Source organism: Carcharodon carcharias, chromosome 3 (assembly GCF_017639515.1).
Source record: "Carcharodon carcharias isolate sCarCar2 chromosome 3, sCarCar2.pri, whole genome shotgun sequence".
Classification (NCBI taxonomy): domain Eukaryota; kingdom Metazoa; phylum Chordata; class Chondrichthyes; order Lamniformes; family Lamnidae; genus Carcharodon; species Carcharodon carcharias.
The window spans coordinates 37,970,839-37,993,818 of record NC_054469.1 but is presented as its reverse complement, the minus strand read 5'-3'; the positions used below and the strand labels follow the sequence as shown (position 1 = coordinate 37,993,818).

The window sequence follows — 22,980 nt, the reverse complement described above, 5'->3', positions numbered from 1 at the left end:
AAGAGCAATCAGGGATGGGCAACAAATGCTGGCCTTACCAGTGACGCCCACATCCCATGAAAGAATTAGAAAAAAACAGAACTCTCATTCAACATATCTGGACACAAGACTCCACCGGTTCAGCATCCCTCCACCCAGAAAGACCTTATAATAATTCCTGCATTCCTCATTACCATATTCCTCTGTCCTTAGTTGACCCCATCCCACCCTTCTAATCTCCCCAGATGATGGATTCACCATGCCAACATTATCAAACCTCAATTATGGCATACATAATCCATACAACATGATCTTCTACCATAGAACATTTTTCTGTAGCGTGGGATTTTTTAAAACAGGTAAGAGGCGACAGCAAATACAAGTAGTCAAGGACACTGATATATATACTACTTACACAATAATTATGGAAACCCAAAACTACATGAATTCTCCCATAATACTGTGTAATAAAAACACAATTTGACTTATTCAGTCACCATTAGTCAGTGGCCCTGATAATGTATTGTACGTTACAGGAGATAAAACAACGTTTCCTCCGACTCACCGTGAGCAACGCCATGGGAGATCTGCTAGCTTTAATAATAAAAATGGTATGTGTGTGCACATTTCTTGTCTGTCGCGTCACACTTTGTGTCACAAATATCGGCAAATTATTTTAATCAAATTTCTTGTAGCTAATTGGCGCAGATCCATGTGTTTTTTTTTTGAAAAAAAGTTAGTGCAGTATTTTGCACTTTATGGAAAATACCCCCACCAACAGAAAACACTTCAGTAATTCATGAATGTCTGTGCCTTGTAAAGAGAAAATCATATTTTTATTGTATGTTTATTTGCAAACCGAAGACCAATTAAACTCCTGGTTGACATTAACCCTGCTAAGTTCCTTCGCCAAACTATCAATACTCCGGTTAAACTGAGGCTCTTTTTTGGAACAGGTTCTAAAAAAATTATAGAACTCAAGTCTTAATCATGTGGTAACCAGTCAGAGAGAAGATGGCACAGGTTTTGGGCACAATTTCTCATATCTCCGTAAATATACAAATTATGCTGTTGGGCTGGAGATGCCAATGTCACATCTTTGTTGACAAAGAGAGTAAAGGATAAACAGAATAACTACAGACCAGTTCATCCAAGTGTTAATTGTGGGCAAATTCGTTGGATCCATAGTTCAAAGGTTGAAGGATTTCAGTTACATGGAGAGACTAGAGAAGCTGGGGTTGTTCACCTTAGTGCTGAGAAGGTTAAGGAAAAATTTATTAGAGGCATTCAAAATCATGAACTATTTATAGAATAAATAAAGAAAAAAACTGTACCCGCTGGCAGAAGGATCAGTAATCAGAGGGCACAGTCTTAAGGTAATTGACAGAAGAGGTGAGACATCTTTTTATATCGCGAGTTAATATGATGTGGAATACACCGCTTAAAAAAGTAGTCAAATCAGAATCAGTAACTTTCAAAAGGGAATAGGAAAAATATATGAAGCAATGATATTTACAACAATATGGGGTAAAAATCAGAGGAGTGGGACTAATTGTATAACTCTTTCAAAGAGCTGGCACAGACTGTGGTCCAAAAGGCCTCTTACTGTGCTATTAGCTTCCATGAAGATGTAATTAATGAGCAAATTAGGTAAACGAGATTTAACCAAAAGTAGCCAGCATGGGTTAATTAATAACAAATGTAGAAATTTATTTTTGAAGAGGTGACATTCAATAGCTCAAGGAATTGCAGCTGGTGTGGTATACATGCATTTTCATGAGGTGTTCACTGAGGTATCTCACAAAAGACTTATTAGAAAGAAATGAGTAAATTCCATGGATGGAAACTTTGCTGACAGTTGGGCTGAACACTTGTACCCCAGGCCTCAGTGCTGTGCCTGCTTTTGATCTCAATATATTTGAGTCATCTAGGTTTGAACATAGGGAACACAATCTCAAAATTTGCTAATGAGACAATAATCGAGTTTGACAAACAGTGTAAATGACTGGAAGAGAGGTAGGTTAACAGAATGGGGAGGCACAATTATTGTGGATAAGTGTTAAATAATACATTTTGGGAGGAAGCAGAAGGAATTGGAGAATACACTTAATGGAAGTCACCAAAGGTTGTGGATAAACTGACGGACCAAGAGTTCAAATACATTATTTCCTGAAAGTGAGATTTCAGCTGGATAAAACTATATGAAAAAATTAGAGTTAATAAGATTTTGAATTTTATGTATAGGAGAATAAAGTGCAAGAATACAGTATTAGGTAGAAACTGCATCACAAAAACAAGACATTCAGATCAGCCAGTTGATGTTTACCCTCAACTCTAATCCCAGCTGCCCATTATTTTTTTCTATTATTCTTTCCTACAAATGCCAATCTAACCTAATCTTAAATGTTGACATGTGGGTGAAATTTAACATCAGTGGGTATGCATTTACTTCAGTGGAAAGGTAAACCGGTTACATGTATACCTGGGGTAGCCACAGTACTTTGCTATTGCCAGTATTGCATCCCTGCCAAAGTTGAGTTTCACCCCCATAGCCACGATTTCAATCACTAGCTTTAGGAGTGCATTCCAAAAGTTCCCAATCCTCTGTGTAAAGGTTAAAAAAAGGAAAGTTTTTCTGCCCGCTGTCCTAACTCTTGTGTTATTAATCTTGTGTTCATGTTATGTTGTCTTAGACCCCTGAATCACCTTCACATATTTGAATATTGCTGTTAAATCACGTTGTTATTTCTTTTGTTCTAATAGAGACCAGCCCCAAATTGTTCATGTTTCTTTCTTGTATTTTTTCTTCTCACACTAGATGGTATCCTAGTAAATCTGCACAGTACCCTCTTCATTGCATTAACATCATTCTGATAGTGTGGAGACCAAAACTGTACATAATACTCCCACCTTAGTTAGGTTATATATAAGTTGAGAATTTTTTTTAATGGCCTTACTCACTTGATGTGCGGCTTTTAATACTTTGTTTATGTGAACCCCCAAATATGCAATTTTTCATCACCCACCTTTATCCCATATAAAAAAGTAATAATCAGATCATTGTTCAGAGCACCGTAGGATATTGTAACACACCAGAATTAAAGTATTTGTGTGACATTTGTGGAAGGGATGTTGAACTACTAAAGAGTATGCAGCATAGATTCATCAAGCTGATGGCAGGGATGGGACATTATAGTTACGAGCGGGATGGATAAAGAGGAATTAATAGATGTAATATATTTGGATTTCCAAAAGGCGTTCGATAAGGTACTGCATGTAAGACTACTTAATAAGATGAGTCTGTGGTGTTGGGAGTAGTAAATTAACATGAATAGAGGATTGGCTAACTAAAAGAAAACAGAATTGGGATACGGGAGGCATTTTCAGGATGGCAACCTGTAATTAGTGGAGTGCCACAGGGATCAGTGCTGGGGCCTCAATTATTCGCAATATATATTAATGACTTAGATGAGGGAAGTACTATCACCAAATTTGCAGATGATACAAAAATAGATGGGAAGGCAAGTGATGAGGGTGACACAAAGAGTCTGCAGAGGGATATAGACAGGTTAAGCGAGTGGGCAAAAAAATGGCAGGTGGAGTATAATATGGGAAAATGTGAGGTTATGCACTTTGGCAAGAAGAATAGAGGAGCTGAATATTATTTAAATGGAGAAAGACTGCAGAAGGCTGCAGCACAGAGAGATTTGGGAGTCCTTGTGCATGAATCCCAATAAGCTAACATACAAGTTCAACAGGTAATAGGAAGACAAGTGGAATGTTGGCCTTTATTTCAAAGGGAATGGAGTATAAAAATAGGGAAGTCTTGCTAAAACAGTACAAGACACTAGTTAGACCACACCTAGAATACTGTGAACCGTTTTAGTCCTCTTATCTAAGGAAAGATATACTAGCATTGGAGGCAGTCCAGAGAAGGTTCACTAGGTTGATTCCAGGTATGGAGGGATTTTCTTATGAGGAGAGGTTGAGTAGGTTGGGCCTGTTTTCATTGTAGTTTAGAAAAATGAGAGGCGACCTTATTAAAACATATAAGATTCTTAGGGGGCTTGACAGGGTAGATGCTGAGATGAGGAGGAATTTCTTCTCTGAAGGTAGTTAATCTGTGGAATTCTTTACTGAAAAGGGCTGTAGAACCTGGCTTGTTAAGTATACTCAAAGCTGAGATGCACAGATTTTTATTTGGTAAGGGAATCAAGGGTTATGGGGAAAAGGCAGGAAAGTGGAGTTGTTTGAGGATTATCAGATCAGCCATGAACTCATTGAATGGTGAAGCAGACTCGATGGGCCAAATGGCCTACTTCTGCTCCTACATCTTATGGTCTTATGGAGAGACTTGAGATAATAGAACTACTTCCACTGGAACAGAGAAAGCTAAGAAGGGATTTTATTGATTTCAGAAATTTCCTATAAATTGTGTGGTTGGAACATGGAATACTTTGTGGAGCAAAGGACTGAACACTTCAACTTTCAAAGGAAAGTTGAATAAGTTTTTGGAGTTGGGGCAGGTACAGAGCTATGTGGATAGGAGAGCAGTAAAATTAATTTTTATCATTCTAGAAAAGAGAAAGCGCAGACCAATGGGCTGAGTGCTCTCTGTGCTGTTACCTGGTTGTTGATTCAACAACATCTAGGCTGTATTTACCATATTAAAGAGACATGGAATCAAATAGCGTGTGTAGGAACAGGAGGAGGCCAGTCAGCTTGTCAAGCCTGATCCACTATTAAATCAGATTATGCCAATCTTACCTCCACTCCATTTACCACCTTTGATCCATATCTCTTGATAATCTCCTCTGACAAAAACCTAATGTTCTTATTATTGAAGCTTTCAATTGACCCAGCATCCATATTCCTTTGGATTAGAGTGTTCCAGGTTTTGACAACCCTATGTGCTTTCTGATTTCGCTCGAGTGGTCTAACTCTAAATCTAAGATTGTATCCTCATGTCCTCAGTTCCCGCTCACCACCAGAGGAAATAGTATCTCCTATATCAAACCCTTTTGGTATTTTAAACATCTCAATTGGATCATTACTCAACCTTCTTTATCTGACTCCACTCCAGCCTTGGCACCTCTGCTGAAACCCGCATGCTATCCTTTGTTAACGCTAGACATGACTTGTCCTAACATCTCCTTATGTAGCTCGTGTCAAATCTTGTTTGAAAGCAATTCTGTGAAGCACCTTGGAAATATTACTGCCTTAAAGCCACTGTATAAATGAGTGTTCTGAAGCGGGCTTGTCCGGCCTTTTCACTTGGGGGTCATGTTTCCGTTTTTTTTTCCCTCACACAAGGGACTGAAGAGCAAACTATGGAAAGATAAGGTTTAGCGCAACATTAAACATGAATTTTAAAATGAAGTTGAGGTACGAAGAAAATAAACAACTTTCTGATAAAGCAACACCAAAGCAGTAAATTGATCATTTAAATAAACAAGTAGTTAATAAAGATCACCAAGGGTGTGTGTGAGGGGTAGGGTCTGCTTGTCTGGCTCACTCCCGATCTCCTGATGCTCACTCATTCACCCTCACCCACTGTGTGTGTGGGTGTGATTGTGTGTGGGTGTGTGGGGATGAGAGTGAGTGGGAATACTGCAATGGCGAGTGAATCAGATGAACGCACACACTTCCCACACTCACTCTCTCTCTCTCCCACACTCACTCTCTCTCTCTCCCACACTCACTCGCTCACACTCTCCCACACCTACTCACTTGCTCACACTCTCCCACACCTACTCACTCGCTCACACTCTCCCACACCTACTCACTCGCTCACACTCTCCCACACCTACTCACTCGCTCACACTCTCCCACAGCTACTCACTCGCTCACACTCTCCCACACCTACTCACTCGCTCACACTCTCCCACACCTACTCACTCGCTCACACTCTCCCACACCTACTCACTCGCTCACACTCTCCCACACCTACTCACTCGCTCACACTCTCCCACACCTACTCACTCGCTCACTTGCTCCCCCACGTCCCGGGCAATGAGTCACCCTCACCACGCACCCCACACCCCCTCAGCACCATCGCATCCAGCATTGACCCATCAGCAGCCAGCCTCCTCCCCCACCCGGCCCATCCCGTCCCGGCAGCCAGCCTCCTCCCTGACCCGTCCCGGCAGCCAGCCTCCTCCCCCCACCCGGCCCATCCCGTCCCGGCAGCCAGCCTCCTCCCCCCACCCGACCCGTCCCGGCAGCCAGGCTCCTCCCCCCACCCGGCCCATCCCGTCCCGGCAGCCAGCCTCCTCCCTGACCCGTCCCAGCAGCCAGCCTCCTCCCCCACCCGGCCCATCCCGTCCCGGCAGCCAGCCTCCTCCCCCCACCCGGCTCATCCCGTTCCGGCAGCCAGCCTGCTCCCCCACCCGGCCCCTCCCGGCAGCCAGCCTCCTCCCCCACCCGGCCCCTCCCGGCAGCCAGCCTCCTCCCTGACCTTCCCGGTAGCCAGCCTCCTCCCCAACTCGGTACGGCTTGGCAGCATTTTGAAAACTGCCTCGGGGGCCACAGTGGGGGACTTTTAGGCCTGCATGAGGCCCCCAGGCCTTGCATTGGGCACGCCTGTTCTAAAGTCAAGGAAATACAACTGAATTTATGCAACCTGTCCTCCTAACATAACCCTTTAAGCCCCAGTGCCATTCTGATGAATCTACATTGCACCACCTCCAAATCTCCAGCAACCACCAGCAGCACCCACGTTCCAGAAATGAATAAAAGAAAAATCATTATATCCATCCTGAGAAACTGTGTCCAGCAAGAGGTTTCCTTGGTCAAACATGGGCAAGGAAACCTCCTGCTGATTACCACATACCACCCTCCCCTTCAGCTGATGAGTCAGTATTCCTCCATGTTGAACACCACTTTGAGGAACATTGAGGGTGGCAAGGATGCACAATGTACTCTGGGTGGGGGACTTCAATGTCCATCACCAAGAGTGGCTCGGTGTCAGGGCTACTGATGGAGCTGGCCGGGTCCTAAATGACATAGCTTCCAAACTGGGTCTGCAGCAAGTGGTGAGGAAACCAACTAAAGGGAAAAACACACTTGACCTCATCCTCACCAACCTTCCTGCCACAGATGCATCTGTCCATGACAACATCGATGGGAGTGACCACTGCACAGCCCCTGAGGAGATAAAGTCACATCTTCACACTGAGGATACCCTCCGTCGTGTTGTGTGGCATTACCACCGTGCTAAATGGGTTAGATTTTGAACAGTTCTAGCAACTCGAGACTGGGCATCCATAAGTTGCTGTGGGCCATCAGCAGCAGCAGAATTGTACTCGACCACAACCTGTAACCTCATGGCCTGGCATATCCCCCACTCTACCGTTACCATCAAACCAGGGGATCAACCCTGGTTCAATGAAGAGTGCAGGAGGGCATGCCAGGAGCAGCACCAGGCATACCTAAAAATGAGGTATATACCTCAACTTGGTGAAGCTGCAACTCAAGACTATTTGCATGCCAAACAGCATATGGAGTAAGTGATGGACAGAGCTAAGCCACTCCACAACCAATGGATCAGATCTAAGCACTGCAGTTATACCACATCCAGTCATGAATGGTGGTGGACAAATAACAACTCCACAAATATTCCCATCATTGAACCCAGCACATCTGTGCAAAAGGTAAGGCTGAAGCATTTGGAACAATCTTCAGCCAGAAATGCCGAGTGGATGATCCATCTCGGCTCTCTCCAAAGGACCCAAGCATCATAGATGCCAGTCTTCAGCCAGTTCGATTCACTCCATGTGTTATCTGGAAATGGCTGAAGGCATTGGGTACTGCAAAGGCTATGGGCCCTGACAATATTCCAGTAATAATACTGAAGACTTATGCTCCCAAGGTACTTTGTCCAAAAAAGAGTGATTTACTCCAAATGGGAGCTGATCAAGGCTTTATGCAACTGAAACATAACTTCTTCCCCTTTTTATTCCAGCCCCTTTCAATAAAGGCCAAATTTTAATTAACCTTGCAGATTATTTTTTGTACCTGTCCACTAGCGATTTGTAATTTGTGTACATGGCCATCCAAATCTTTGTCCCTTCACAATTCCTAGGCGCTCACCATTGAAAAAATATTATATTTGTCTTGCTTAGGTCCAAATGAATTATCTTACATTTGCCCACATTGGAACTCCGTTTGCCACGATTTTGCTCACCTACTTAATCTGCTATGCTGCTTTGTAACTTACTGTGTCTCCTAACTTAATGCCTCCTGTAAACTTGGATAGACAACTCTCTATTCCTTCATCCAAGTAATTGATAAATATGGAGAAATGCTGAGGCCCCAGTACACATGCCTGTGGGAAATATGATTTTTTACGTCCCGCCAAAGTATGTTTTCTTTATCCCATTCTCAGTCTCCTACATCACTATGTCCCTACATTTCTTTGCTTTATTCAAAATGAATGATATAAATATGTTCTCAAACATGCCATGAATGGTACTATGGATGATTCACTAATGCACATCATGTGTTGGGCCTAGTGCAACAGTCACATAAATTGTTACATATCAACTGATTGTCTTAAATATACACACAGAACAGCAGCAATTCACAACTTGGCAGATTGCAATCAAGGAACATGTAGTATCTTTAAAAAAAAGAAAGAAAATGTAATATGCTTGGCAGTTTGGCTACAATTGGCCTCAGTATGTGCTTATTCACAGCAATTAAACCTTGTGATTTTACAGGTAGAGACCATTTTAAGCACAAGCCCACATTAGTAGCAGAATAATACATTAATGGGACACATGGTATAACATGACTGTCCTTATAAAGCATCAAATGCTTTGACTTACAATGAGTAATGCTATGGGAAATCTACTCTTGAATCAAAAAATATTTAATGAAGAGATTGAATGCATTGGGGCAATTCTTTGGTCTGTCAGTCTGTTCAGCCATGCAATCATGTTGGTGGATTCAATTTTTTTTCCAAGTAAGGAATCTCTATTGCATGAAAATAATAATTGGTATGAAATGTTTAGACTAATGGAATCTTTCCCTAAGGTTCCGAGTTCCCTTAATGTTCATTCATGTCAACCTAGCAATCCAGAAATAGTTGTGCAGTTATCCGAACATTTGATAACATTTGTTTTTCTGTTTTGATGCAGTCATTGGGCTGAATTTTCCTTCAATTTACTTCCCGTTTTGGGGGAATGGGTGGGGCGAGGGTTTATGAAGTCAGATGAGTTCTTGAGGCTAGCATGTTAAATTCATTGCTTTAAAAAAAAAACTAGCTGAATTATCCTCCAAAAGAAAACATCAGTGCCCTTTCATGGCTCCTTGTAAAATAGGATCAAGGAATGCAGCTAACATCTAAACCAAATAATTAGTTGCTCTATATAAATGCTGCCCGCTTTAGCCAGCTCCTTTTGGAGTACTGATTTGGACTGGAAACATGGATTTCTCAATAGGGATCTCTCTATTCTCATCCTATAAAAAGGTGCAGGTTAAGCATTGGCAGGTCTTGCATTTTCCAATTGGAAGAGGGGTGGACAGCGCAATGGAGGTGGAGGTGTTCAACTCTAGATTTGGCCGACTTAATGGGGAAGGGGACTGAGCTGGAAACTGGGGAATGTTGACATATCTGGTCCGAAGGCTGAACCAAGAACCACACAGACATGTAACTGAACCCTGGAGACCACAGACAGGTGATAAAGCATCCTGGGAGTAAAGTGGAGGTGGATCTGCAAAGCCAGGTTGGCTGTCTTTGAAATGATTTGGGAATGGGGCAAAATCACTAGTGGCTTTGCCTAGAAGAGGAGTACATGAGAGAGGCTCGATTAGAATTCTTAGAGGGAGTCTCTTCCCTAAGCTTATTTTACCCACCTATCACAGGCTACAGATTCTAAAGGTTGGTGACTCAGAAGGCTCCACTTTCTGAGGCTATTTGGAAAATAAGCCAGGAACTTGGTGAGAACCTGCAACTCACTTCAACCTGGAGAGCAACACTGTATACCTGACAACAACATCACCACTGCCCTAAGTTTCTTTGCAACTGTATCCTTCCTGACAACCTAAGTGTTCTTTGCCATATTAATCAGGCGATACTTACCCTTTCACTATGGAGGTCACAGATGCTCTATTCAGGAGGGCCACGCAATTCATAACCTTCCCACACAAAGGCAAACAAAGTGAGACTGCTACCCAGTTCTGCAGACTGAAGTTCCCACAGCTTCAAGAACAATTGATGGACACATTGCACCAAAAGATCCATAAGACAACCAACACAATTTTACGTTAAGGAAAGGTTTGCATTCTGTTAATGTGCATCTACTGTATGGTGCTAGTCATTTTATTCTGTATGTCAATGCCAGGTAACTGCCACAACACTTTCATCATGTGACAATCCACTGCACCAGGCCATATGATTCAGACCCATGTATTAAGAAGGTTGATTGTTGAGGACTCTAGTCATGATTGATGACCCCAGTGAGGCTTCCATTGATGCAAGGGACTAAAAGTACAAGGAGACCCATGCAATTACAAGATGTTTTATAGAACAGAGTATAGGAACTCTGAAATTCCATTTTAGGTGGCTGGATAAATCTGGTGGTACCTTGCAATACAGCCTAGTGGGTCTTAATAATTCTAGCTTGCTGCATTTTGTATTTTTAAAAATGTATTTTATTATTTCATGGGATGTGGCCAGGCCAGCATTTATTGCCAATCTCTAATTGCCCTTGAGAAGGCGATGGTGAGTCCCCTTCTTGAACCACTGCAGTCCGTGTAGTGTATGTACACCCACAGTTCTGTTAGGGAGGGAGTTCCAGTATTTTAACACAGGAACGGTGATATAGTTCCAAGTCAGGATAGTATGTCTTGGAGGGGACCTGGCATGTGGTGGTGTTCCCATGCATCTGCTGCCCTTGCCCTTCTAGGTGGTAGGATTTGGAAGGTGCTGTCAAAGAGGGCTTGATGAGTTGCCGCAGCGCATCTTGTATATAGTACACACTGCTGCCACTGTTCATTGGTAGCACAGGGAATGAATGTTTAAGGTGGTGGATGGGGCACCAATCATGTGGGCTGCTTTGTCCTGGATGGTGTTGAGCTTCTTAAGTGTTGATGGAGCTGCACACATCCAGGCAAGTGGGGAGTATTCCATCACACGCCTAACTTGTGCCTTGTAGATGGTGGATAGGTTTTGGGAAGTCAGGAGCTGAGTTACTCACCACAGAATTCCCAACTTCCAGTCTGCTGTTGTAGCTGCAGAATTTATATAGCTGGTCAAGTTCAGTTTGATCAATGGTAACCTCCAGGATGTTGATAGTGGGGCATTCAGTGATGGTAATGCCATTGAATGTCAAGGGAAGATGGTTAGACTAGATACATAATATTGCTATGAAGTAAAGTGCAGAAGCAGAAGACAGTGGTGTTGAAGAGAATGTGGAAGAACACACCTCCCCATAGCATGTTACATTACAGGAGGGAGAAGACGTTGAACATGACAGCCAGCCAGTTGACTGCAACAGTAGGATACAACCTGTAGCTTAGTGCTTCTAGTAAACAGTGATTGATTCACCAACTTGAAACACTATGCACAGTACATGTTTACAAAAAATGTTAAAAATTCCAATCAGTGTATTGACAACTCCTTTTAAGCCATGATCCCCTTTGTATTGGTTAATATACCTGCTCATGTTCCTAATTTTCCCTCCAACATCTTACCATTTGTGATGAGTAACTGGGGTGTTCTTTCTGGAACACAGAAGCAACCATCTCAGGGTTTCTACTATATGCAACTCCAGTCGAATTGTGATCGACTTTTAACTGGCACCTGAATTAGCCTGGTAAGCCAATCGGTTGCATCAAACCACTAGAAAAAATCACACAGGATGAAACAGTTATATAAAAGAATCTTCACCACCAACTTCTAAGAGCAACTCTGGACTGGGCAAGGAATGCCCGTCTTGTTAGTGATGCCCACAGCCCAAGCACAGCCCTCTCTGTCTCTTTCTTTTAGCCTCTCTTTCGTGTTCTCTCTCTTCTCTCTCCACCACCCCCCCCACCACCACCACCAGCCCACTCCCCTCTCCATTTCCTCCACCATCTCCATATTTGACCCTGTGTTCTGCAGGCCATGAAAACATTCACTTCATGTGTTTTAGATGTGGGTGATGGACTTCTCCGATTTGCCCTACTTTCATCCACAAGTGAGCAAACCTTCATGAAATCAATATTTCCTACCCATAACTGTTTTGAAGAATGGGCCTCTTAAGATCTGGGGGTCTCAGTTCGTGAGCTGACATTAGTCATTTCTCCACCCTCTGTAGTGGAATGGCACTCAATATGTGTGCATTCTATCTCTCTCTATCTCTCACCACCAGCTGTTCATGTTCACTACTGCCCAGTGCCTTACTCAACAAAAGCATATCCAACTCATCCTCTTGATTAGATGTTTCTATTACTTATGCTTGCACAAGTAAGATGCCATATGAAAAGTAAAAATGAATAACTCTATTCTACACATAGATTAAACGATGATGGAGTTGGCAGGGAAGTGGCAGCAGCTGAGGTGGTGGATCTAGCAGCAGACTCTCCCGTGGAAGTGCTCAGTGGTCGTCATTTTGGATGGCCTTTTCCTGCTGACCATCCTTTTATGATTTGTGACTAGACAAGCTGTTTAGCTGGTTTTAGTACAGCCTTTTACCTGGAGGCAACATAGACAATTTAAGGAAAGGATTAGTAAAAGCAAAATACTGCCGATGCTGGAGATCTGAAATAAAAACACAAAATGCTGGAAAAATCTCAGGTCTGACAGCATCTGTGGAGAGAGAAACAGAGTTAATGTTTTGAGTCCAATATGACTCTTCTTCGGAACTGAAGAGTGGTAGAAATGTAATGGGTTTTATGCCGTTGACAAAGGGGGGAGGGGCAGGTAGAGCAAAATAGAAGGTCAGGGATAAGTCAGAGGGCAGGTAGGATTAAATGACAAACGATGTCATGGAACACAAGTTCTTTGTATCGAAGAAGAGTCACATTGGACACAAAACGTTAACTCTGTTCCTCTCTCCATAGATGCTGTCAGATCTGCAGAGTTTTCCCAGTATTTTCTGTTTTTATTAAAGAAGTGATTAGCTATGGAAGTTCTTTGCTCCTTGAATCAAGTACCCTTGAAAATTGGCAGTAGCTCTGTAGCAGGCATGGCGAGTTACCAGAGTTGTTTAAGGAAAATGCCTGCGTGTTTGCAGGGGTTCCCCTTTGCGGAAGTTAATTTCTCTGACCCCTTAATGCTGCGAGATAGAATGCAGAATAGTTAAGGTGCTACGTGCAGGCTTTGAATGATAGTGGATGTGTGTCAGTAAAGTGCCTTGACTTTCCTTGGCCACACTTGCGAAGAACCTGTTCTTTTATCGTGTGGCTGTTCCTTCGGGTAGTGTCAGGTGCACTGACTGTCACTACCATTTTCCTACACATTTCCATCACTCTAATAGGCTTCCCACTCACCAGACTACCTCATCTATCCCTCAGTTCAACCAGCAACACTTCCAGTGATCCATTTGAGAACCTGGGGGTCCTTATAGCCATAAACTGTTCTAAATCTGTACTGCATAGCAAACAAGGGCCAGTGACGGCATTTCAGTGGATTAGTGATAAATTCGCATGATGGCTTTCCTGTTCTACTGTTACCCACTAATGGGAGGAGAATTCAGCCTAAAGACGTCGTCATTTAGATGCCCATCCCTCTACATATGAGAGTTCAAACATACAAAACATTAAATATTTCATGACTTATGATTTGTATATATAATTACATGTATTCAATATTTGTAATTGAATAAGTCAGATTCCAGTGCTATTAATTTTTAACATATCTTTTCTTCCCTTTTCCCCACATAAATCACAATCTTTCCCCCTCCCATGTTAACCCTACCATTCCTAAAATTGTGGTTTTGAAACTTTAAAACCAACCTAAGATGATGGACTTGTTTTTTTCCACCAGGATGCTGGAAGCCAACAAATTGGTTTTCTTTTGGGAAGTTGTGGTGTTACTGTAGCATTAACTAGCGATGCTTGTCACAAAGGTTTGCCTAAAAGCCCAACGGGGGAGATTCTACAGTTTAAAGGTAATTGGTTTTCATGTTTTTATAATATAACATTTATTATTTTTATGTTGATGCACTTTATTGTGATTACCTACTTCGACAAGTCTAGCTCAAGTTACTCCCAGCTAGTATTGTAGTGATTGTAACAGCTTCACAAATAATAAATTGGATTTTCTTCAATGCCAAGAGGTATATTTCTCACAGTTTAAAATGACCCTGTACTTCAGTAAACCATAGCTTTTAGTTTTAATAACTTCGCTATTAAAAAAAATAAGGTAGTCAAATTAAATTTGGAATTCAACAGTCATTATTACATACAAACATGTTTAAAGAAGTCTAGAACTTGTGCTAGGAGATGGTGTATGAGCATTTGCATTAAAATCTTCTGTCCACTTTTACTAGAGATATTAATCCATTTAAAACAAACATTTGAAGGCCATTATTGAAGTAGCAGGTAACTGAATCTCATATTGATGTACATTGAGTATTTAGATAATATTATGAAATTTAAGATTGAGTTAGTGGAGTCGATTAGAACACTGTTCCTTCAACTCTGGGGCCAAGCTTCAAATCCATCCTAAACTGATTGTGTCTCTGCTTTGACTGGAAGAGTTTTAAGGAAAACTTTCTCAGTCCAGGTGTTCACTCGACACATGTTCAAACACCAGACACTGGGACCCCTGTCACTGAGCAGGAGTTTGGCTCCCACTCCATCCCTTGGCACATGTGTGGTTTCTCCCACCGCTAATGTCACGATTGTGTCTGCTACCCATCACCGTCTGCTGCCTGCTCCCTTCCACTGTCCATTGTCAGCTCCCCACCGTCATCTTCCCTCTTCCTCTCGCCATCTTCGCCGCTCCCTCCTGCTGTCTGCTTCACCATTCCATCCAACCCACACTTTGTTTGAAGCTTCCCTTCGGTCCCCCACCCCCACCTGCTCCTTTCACCACTCCTTCCAATTTCCTCCCACTCTCTTTGCTGCTCCCTCCAGTTTGAGTGGGAGGGAGTGGCAGCATGAGGAGGGCAATGTGGGAGGGGTCAACGGGGGCAGGAGGAGTGATGAGCAAGAGAGAAAGAGGAAGCGGGCAATAGCGACAAAGGGAGTGGGAGAGGGAGTGGGAGGTGGACAATAAGGGAGGGGAACAATAGGGGCCAGAGGAAGGGAGAAAGGAAGCGAGAAGCAGAGGAAGCGGCGAAGGAAATGGGGAAGAGTGACAGAGGTAGTGGGAAGCAGGAGAGAGCGGCAAAGTCAGCAGGAGCAGTGAAGGAAACGGTGCTGGGAGGCGGACAACACAGGAGGTGGGCAAAGGGGAGGGAACAGGAAGTGGGGAATTGTCAAAGGAAAGAGTGGGGGGTGGAGGGAGAGGCAAAGGGAACAGGGGTGGGAGGGAGCGAGAACAGTATTGTGTGCATTTTTTTCTTTCTGATGTAGACAGCTGCCTGGGTTGAAGCTATCAGTGACATCACAGGCACTGCAACACATCGATCTGTACAAACTATAAATATTTCCTGCAGCTATTAATTGAAAAAGTTAAGGTCAGAATAAGTATTTCTCTGCTGCTTTAATTAAATTACATGAATTGTGTAATTTTTAGACATAGATGTTTGATAATTTGTAACCTTTCAAACTTGCATAATGGTTGTTATCATAGCCAGTCAGGAGACTATTTAGCAAGTGTTTGACTCCAAGAGAGATTTAAAATGAGTTAATTTCTGAGGTAATCTAGCTGTTTTAAAATTTGTGTTCGAGGTCCTGTAGGTTGAAAATTTAAATTTGAAAGAATTGCGTGGAGGAAAATTTGTATTAATTAAAATTCAAGAATAAATTAAGCAATTAGAAAAATATTTTCATATTAAACACTTCAGCATTCTATCATTTATATGAACTCAACTTTTGTCAAAATGTAGTCTTAAAGTTTAATTATTTTTAAAGCTCTATTTAAAACTAAATATTTTAATAAATTAGTCTAATTTGCTAAATGATAAAGAATTACACAAGTATATCAATGAAACAATGTATTGAAACTTGTCCCACAAGTACATTTCTTGCATTTGTACAAAAATAAGAGAATACTAGTTGAATGATTCTTTTTATTCTGTCATGAGGGGTGGGTGTCGCTGGCAAGACCAGCATTTATTGTCCATCCCTAATTACCCTTGAGAAGGTGGTGTTGTGAGCTGCTTTCTTAAGCCACTGAAGTCCTTCTGGAGTAGGAAACCTACGGTGCTATTAGGGAGGGTGTTCCAGGTTTTTGACCTGGCGACAGTGAAGGAACGGTGATTATAGTTCAAAATCAGGATGGAGAGAGGCTTGGAGGGGAACTTGCAGGTGAAGGTGCCTGCTGCCCTTGCCCTTTTAGCTAGTAGAGATCATGGGTTGGAAAGTGCTGTCAAAGGTTACTTGGCAATTTGCTGCAGTGCATCTTGTAGATGGTACACTCTGCTGCCGTGTGCCAGTGGTGGAGGGAATTAATGTTTAAGCTGATGGATGGAATGCCACTCAAGTGAGCAGCTTTGTCCTGGATAATACATATGAACATATGAATTAGGAGCAGGTGTAGGCCACTCGGCCCCTCGAGCCTGCTCTGCCATTCAATAAGATCATGGCTGATCTGAATGTAACCTCAACCCCACATTTCTGCCTACCCTCGATAACCTTTCACCCCCTTGTTATGGAAGAATCTATCTAGCTCTGCCTTAAAAATATTCAAAAACTGCTCCCACTGCCTTTGAGGAAGAGAGTTCCAAAGACTCACAACCCTCTGAGAGAAAAAATTTCCCCTCATCTGTCTTAAATGAGCAACCCCTTATTTTTAAACAGCGACCCCTAATTCCAGGTTCTCCCACAAGAGGAAACATCCTCTCCACATCCACCCTGTCAAAACCCCTCAGAATCTTAAAGGTTTCAATTAAGTCAATTCATCCTCTTCTAAATTCCACTGGATACATGCCTAACTGACCAGCCTTTCCTCATAGGACAACCTGCCCATTCCTGGTATTAGTCTAGTAAACTTTCTCTGAACTGCTTCTAACATCTTTCTTTAAATAAGGAGACCAGTACTGTACACAATATTCCAGATGTGGTCTCACCAATGCCCTATAGAATTGAAGCATAACCTCCCTACTTTAGTAATCAGTTCCCCTCACAATAAACGATAACATTCTAATTAACTCTGATTAGCTTTCCTAATGACCTGCTGTACCTGCATAGTTTCTCACTATAATCTCTCACCATTTAGATAATAAGCTTCTTTTTTATTCTTCCTGCCAAAATGAACGATTCCACATTTGCCCACATTATACTCCATTTGCCAGACCTTTGTCCAATCACTTAACCTATCTATATCTGTGTCGAACTTCGAGTGTTGTTAAAGCTGCACTCATCCAGGCTAGTGGAGAGTATTCCATCACACTGCTGACTTGTCCATACGGATGGTGAACAGGCTTTTTGGAGTCAGGATGTGAGTTACCCACCACAAAATTCCCAGCCTCTCACCTACTCATGTACCTTTTATATGGCTGGTCCAGTTAAGTTTCTGGTCGATGGTAACCCATTGGATGTTGATAGCGGTGGATTCAGCGATTATAATACTATTGAACATCAAGGAGGGATGGTTAGATGCTCTCTTGTTGGAGATGGACATTGCCTGGCAGTTGTAGCAAGTAACATTCATGACACACTTATCAGCCTCATCCTGAAAGTTGTCCAGGTTTTGCTGCACATGGACATGGACTCCTTCAGTATCTGAGGAGTCACGAATGTTTTAATCATCAGCGAACATCCCTACTCCTGACCTTATAATGGAGGGAAGGTCATTGATGAAGCAGCTGAAGATGGTTGTGCCTAGGGCACTACCCTGAGGAGCTCCTGCAACTATGTCCTGGGCCTGAGGTGATTGACCTCCAACAGCTACAACCATCTTCCTTTGTACTTGGTATGATTCCAAGCAGTGGAGACTTTTGTCTCTGATTCCCATTGACTTTAATTTTGTTACTGTTCCTTGATGCTGCACTTGGTTGAAAGCTACGTTGATGTCAAGGGCAGTGAATCTCACCTCACGAAAACAGCTCTTTTGTCCAAGTTTGGACCATGGCTATAATGAGTTTGGAGCTGAGTGGCCCTGGTAGAACCAAAACTGAGCATCAGTGAGCAGGTTTTGCTGTATTAAGTGCCGAACGGCATCTTGTATCACTTTGCTAAGAATCGAGAGTAATTGGCCAGATTGGATTTGCCCTGCTTTTTGTGGAACCTTGGCTATCTGAACCATAGTTTATTAATGCCAACGGAGCTTGTGATTTAAATCTCTGTAAAGATCTGTGTCACTGATAGAGATTCTAGTTCACTTTGTTTGGGATAGCTCACTTCACCCAACGATGAGCTAATTTTACGTTTTGTCATTTTATTTTAGGTTGGCCACGGTTGCTGTGGTTTGTAACAGAATCTAAGCACCTATCTAAGCCTCCTCGGGATTGGTTCCCTCACATCAAGGATGCAAATAATGACACTGCATATATTGAGGTGAGAGGAACTGCAATCTAGAAACAAAATGTTTCCTAAATAATTGACTTGATCAATGAATGTGCATTATGACTTGTCATTTGTATGAGTAAGATTCAATATCTCTAAGACATGTTAAAGTTATTTAAATAGTGGTACAAATTGCAGGATCAATAAATTGGTATTTGCTCTGCTGCTCAGAGGGGGAAACTATCCTACTCCGTCAGCTAAGCAATGGAACTGATTAACATCATGAGCATGTTTACAAGCTCGACTTTTTCATTCTTGTCTGGTATCCGTGAGCACAGCATTGGTTTGGGAAAGGGGAAAAGTAGAGACTCCAAAAAACAATTCTGTCAAAAAGAAATGAATGGACAGCCCTCATTTGGACATTTCACGTTGCAATTATTAGCGAAGCCTATTTCAAGGCCCGACTATCTTTGCAAGTGAAACTGCCTCAGTAAAACAAGATTCCCATTCTTGATGATATCACAGTGCAAAGACAATTTTTCTTTATTCTTTCATGGGATGTGGGTGTCGCTGACAAGGCCAGCATTTGTTGCCCATACCTTGGACTGAATGGTTTGCTAGGCCATTTCAGAGGGCAGTTAAGAGTCAACCACATTGCTGTGGGTCTGGTGTCACATGTAGGCCAGACCAAGTAAGAACAGCAGATTTTCTTCCCTAAAGGATGTTCGTGAACCAGGTGGGTTTTTACGACAATTGACAATGGTTTCATGGTCAGCATTACTGACACTAGCTTTTCAATTCCAGATGATTCATTAAATTTAAATTCCACCAGCTGCCATGGTGAGATTTGAAAGCTTATTCCCAGAACATTAGCCTGGGCCTCTAGATTACTAGTCTAGTGACGTTGCCACAACGCCACTATCTCCCCTGCCATGAAGCACTATTGAACAGAATGTTAGAGGTGGTTATGATCAGCATCAGTTACAATTAATTTAACATTTTAAATCTGAAGCCTTAAAGATTGGTTCTTTGATTTTCAGTTAGAGAGTAATTGGTAAGCCCTTGTAACATCAGAAGCATTGTCTTTTTTTACTGCCGTAGCCTAGCAGGCATAAAGAGGAAGTCTTGTGGTGCAGCGAGTAACATCCTTATCTCTGAGCCTGAAGCTGTGGGTTTGAGTCCCACACCAGAACTTGATGGCCATTTATAATGTGGCCAAACAAGTCAATTATCAAACTGGACATCCTTCCAATACGCCCATGGCAGATGGTAAGAGCGGGAGAGCTTCCTGGTCAGCGATCTTCAGAGGGCAACAGCAAACCACTGCAGTATCTTGCCAAGCACAACCATGGACAAACACAGAAGTCCATGGTCACCAGTACTCTTTCAGGGCATGGTACCTGGAGAGAGAGCAAGCACAACATGGTTTGGCACATTCAGTGAAGGTTGGGCTGATTATTTTCTTTAAATTTTGTGTGTTTTGTTATAATTACACTTGCTACTTCTACAACAACAACTTGCACTTACAGGCAGTGTGTTTCAAACTGGCAACCTCTAGACTGAGTTCATGCCGGATTTTGGATCTTGCCTGTTTTTGGAGGCAAGGTGATGGTTGGCTTCAGCCTCATGCATTTCGCGACATGTCTGCTAAGATGTGCTTATCCCTCCCCTGTGATTCTTGTTTGGTGCTAGAACCTGGCCATTTCCCTCTGCTATGTTGCTTCTTTTCATTTTAAAGGTCATGTAAGATGAATGGCGGAATTTTCCGAGCCCACTGGCAACGGGCGTCATGACAGGGTGTGAGTGGACAATATGGTGGGAAGGACAAAAATCAGTTTCACGATTTCATGAAACCGGTTTGCAATCATCCGCTCCGTCTGTCAATGGTGGGCCACGTTTCCCATCGCTGCACATCAGGACCTTAATTGTAATACCAGCTTGCCGGAATCATCCCCCCCTCCAAGGCTGGATCATCCAAGATCACGCTGACATGTTTCACAACAGCATCTATAAGGCACGCGCCTGACGCGCTGCACTTTGAGGAGAACTCAGAGGTGAGTGCACGGTAATGTTGCGCAGCGCTCTTGAGGGTCACCTGTTGGATCTCAAGGTTGAGCATCCTTGCATTCAGGCGAGGGCACAGGCAAGTCACATTTTCCTAGTTGGCTGACAGTGCGGTGTCGGGGCAAGGGCTATAGTGCGGTTGAGAAGAGTTGAGGAGTGTGGAGACGAGGGCTGCACTTTGGTTGATGGTAATGCACAAGCATGTGAGGGGGGGGGTGGGGGGAGAAGTGACCATATTAGCAAAACTGTGTATAAAGTGACCATTCCTCCACAACTGAGACAGTTCAGGCGCAGCCACATTGATATTATTCTGTCGAAGGGTCATGAGGACTCGAAACGTCAACTCTTTTCTTCTCCGCCGATGCTGCCAGACCTGCTGAGTTTTTCCAGGTAATTCTGTTTTTGTTTTTGATATTATTGGAGTCGGGCCTCTTACCTATCTGCCCACTCAAGCAACACAGGCCTGAAAGTGCCACCAAATGCTCCAGAGCTTTTCACCCCACGGACACAGACTGTAAACTAATGAGCATTTTAGTGGACTGCAGAACAATTGGACTACTGGTCATATTATACAATCTCCTTGCTAAAGCTGGCCATGGAGCGCTCACTGGTAGAGGCGCTCACAGCCTCTTGTGATGTCATCATTCAAGTTTGGACCAGTCTCCCCCATGGTTCAAGCTAACAGTGCAGCCTCGCAGCACAGGTTAGGAGAATGCCTGTGCCTGAGCTGCAAGCACAGCATCCAGCCCAACAGGCAAAGCTACTGCCGACCGGTTGGGTGGATTAGAGCAGAGTGGTTGGGGTTTCGGGCAGCCATGCGGTGCACTAAACTCTGGCCATCCAAGTGGTAGCCAGCGCTCTCCAGGATGTGTTAAGGCCCCTTCAGACTTAATCCAGAGAGAGGTTTTTAGTACACCTAAGCTAACCCAAGCGCCTCTCTCTTTTATCCTGCAGGAGGATTACATCAGGAGCATGGAGCCTGGTGACCTAGCTGTATGCCTCATGGCTTACAGAGAGTGGAGATGAAGGAGACGAGAGTGACGGAGGCGCCTGGCTGGGCAGAGAGAGGAGGAGCATCCTCAGCAAAAAGAGGCGGCTGAGGGTCCCACGCACACTACTGAAGAGCCATAGCGAGCCATCACTGGTCAGCGCCTAGCTAGACACAGGGCCTATAGACAGCGCTTGTCATTCCTGCAGGTGACCAAGAACAAGTGTCGCTGAAGACTGCGCATGTCCAGGGAACCGGTCGGTCACATCTGCCACCTGCTGCAGGATTTGGGGACATGGAAGGCATCCACTGCTAGTGGCCATGAAAGTGACCACGGCGCTCAATTTTTATGTCAATGGCTCCTTTCAGGGCTCTACAGGTGACCTCTGTGGGATCTCTCAGAGTTCCACGCACAAATGTATCCATGAAGTCATGGACGCCATCTTCGCAAAGGCACACAACTTTGTGTATGTCGCCTGGGATCAAGAAAGCAAGGAAGCAAGAGCACTGTGATTTGCACAAATCTCAGGTTTCCCACAGGCGCAGGGTGCCATTGACTGCATTCACGTGGCGCTCAGATCTCCATGGCAACAAACGGTCAACTATGTCAACTGCAAGGGCTTCCACTCGCTGAATGTTCAGCTGGTCCGCGACCACCACAAAAGCATCTACAGGTCTGTGCGGAATTCCTAGGGAGTGTCCACAACTCCTACATCCTCAGTAGGTCTCAGATCGTTGACGTCTTCCAGGGTCCACAAAGGCTACCAGGCTGTCTTCTCAGGGACAAGGGCTACCCGCAGAGGATGTGGCTGATGACATCTGTGCAGCGGCCTCGGAGTGCAGCAGAGAGAAGGTACAATGAGGCCCATGTTGCAATTCGCACCTTGGTGGAACAAACCATTGGAATGTTGAAAATGAGGTTCTGGTGTCTGGACCGGTCTGGTGGAGCTCTGCCATACAGCCCACAGAGGGTGTCATGCACTGTCCTCGCTGCTTGCTGCGCCCTTCACAACTTGGCACTATAATGGGGAGGAGAGCTGGCTGAGGAGGAGATGGAGGAGCTGCACGTCTCCTCCGATGAGAACGTCAACAGGGATGAGAGTGAGGAGGTCCTTGAAGTCAAGGATAACTGTGATGTGGCCATTGCAGTGCCAGACAAGGCAGACGTGCTTGGGAGGCCCTCTTGGTACTAGATTCATGGAGGATGATGACAATATGCAGTGAGGAGACATCGTAGATCCTCGATTTACGTCTGTGAACGTTTGACTCCTGTCTGGCTGATGGCAGTGCACATACCCTCTGTGATAAGGCTCCTGTCATGGAGACACAGCAGATGTCCATAGTCCCTAAATTCAGGAGGACGATGATGATATGCAGTGGGGACACTCCATAGATCCTCACATAGC

The 22,980-nt window shown here is 43.6% G+C and overlaps 1 protein-coding gene across 4 annotated transcripts in view; it reads left to right on the top strand.

Annotated features, from left to right (window-relative positions):
* Positions 1-22,980, top strand: part of dip2ca (disco-interacting protein 2 homolog Ca) — a 594,426-nt gene that overhangs the window by 415,650 nt on the left and 155,796 nt on the right. For 2 of the 4 annotated variants that reach the window (XM_041184371.1, XM_041184369.1), the window contains exons 11-13: positions 516-590; positions 13,952-14,075; positions 18,464-18,573. In XM_041184371.1, coding sequence (XP_041040305.1) covers positions 516-590; positions 13,952-14,075; positions 18,464-18,573 — 309 coding nt within the window. The remainder of the gene's footprint in view (positions 1-515; positions 591-13,951; positions 14,076-18,463; positions 18,574-22,980) is intronic. The other 2 variants (XM_041184372.1, XM_041184370.1) reach the window with 1 other exon arrangement.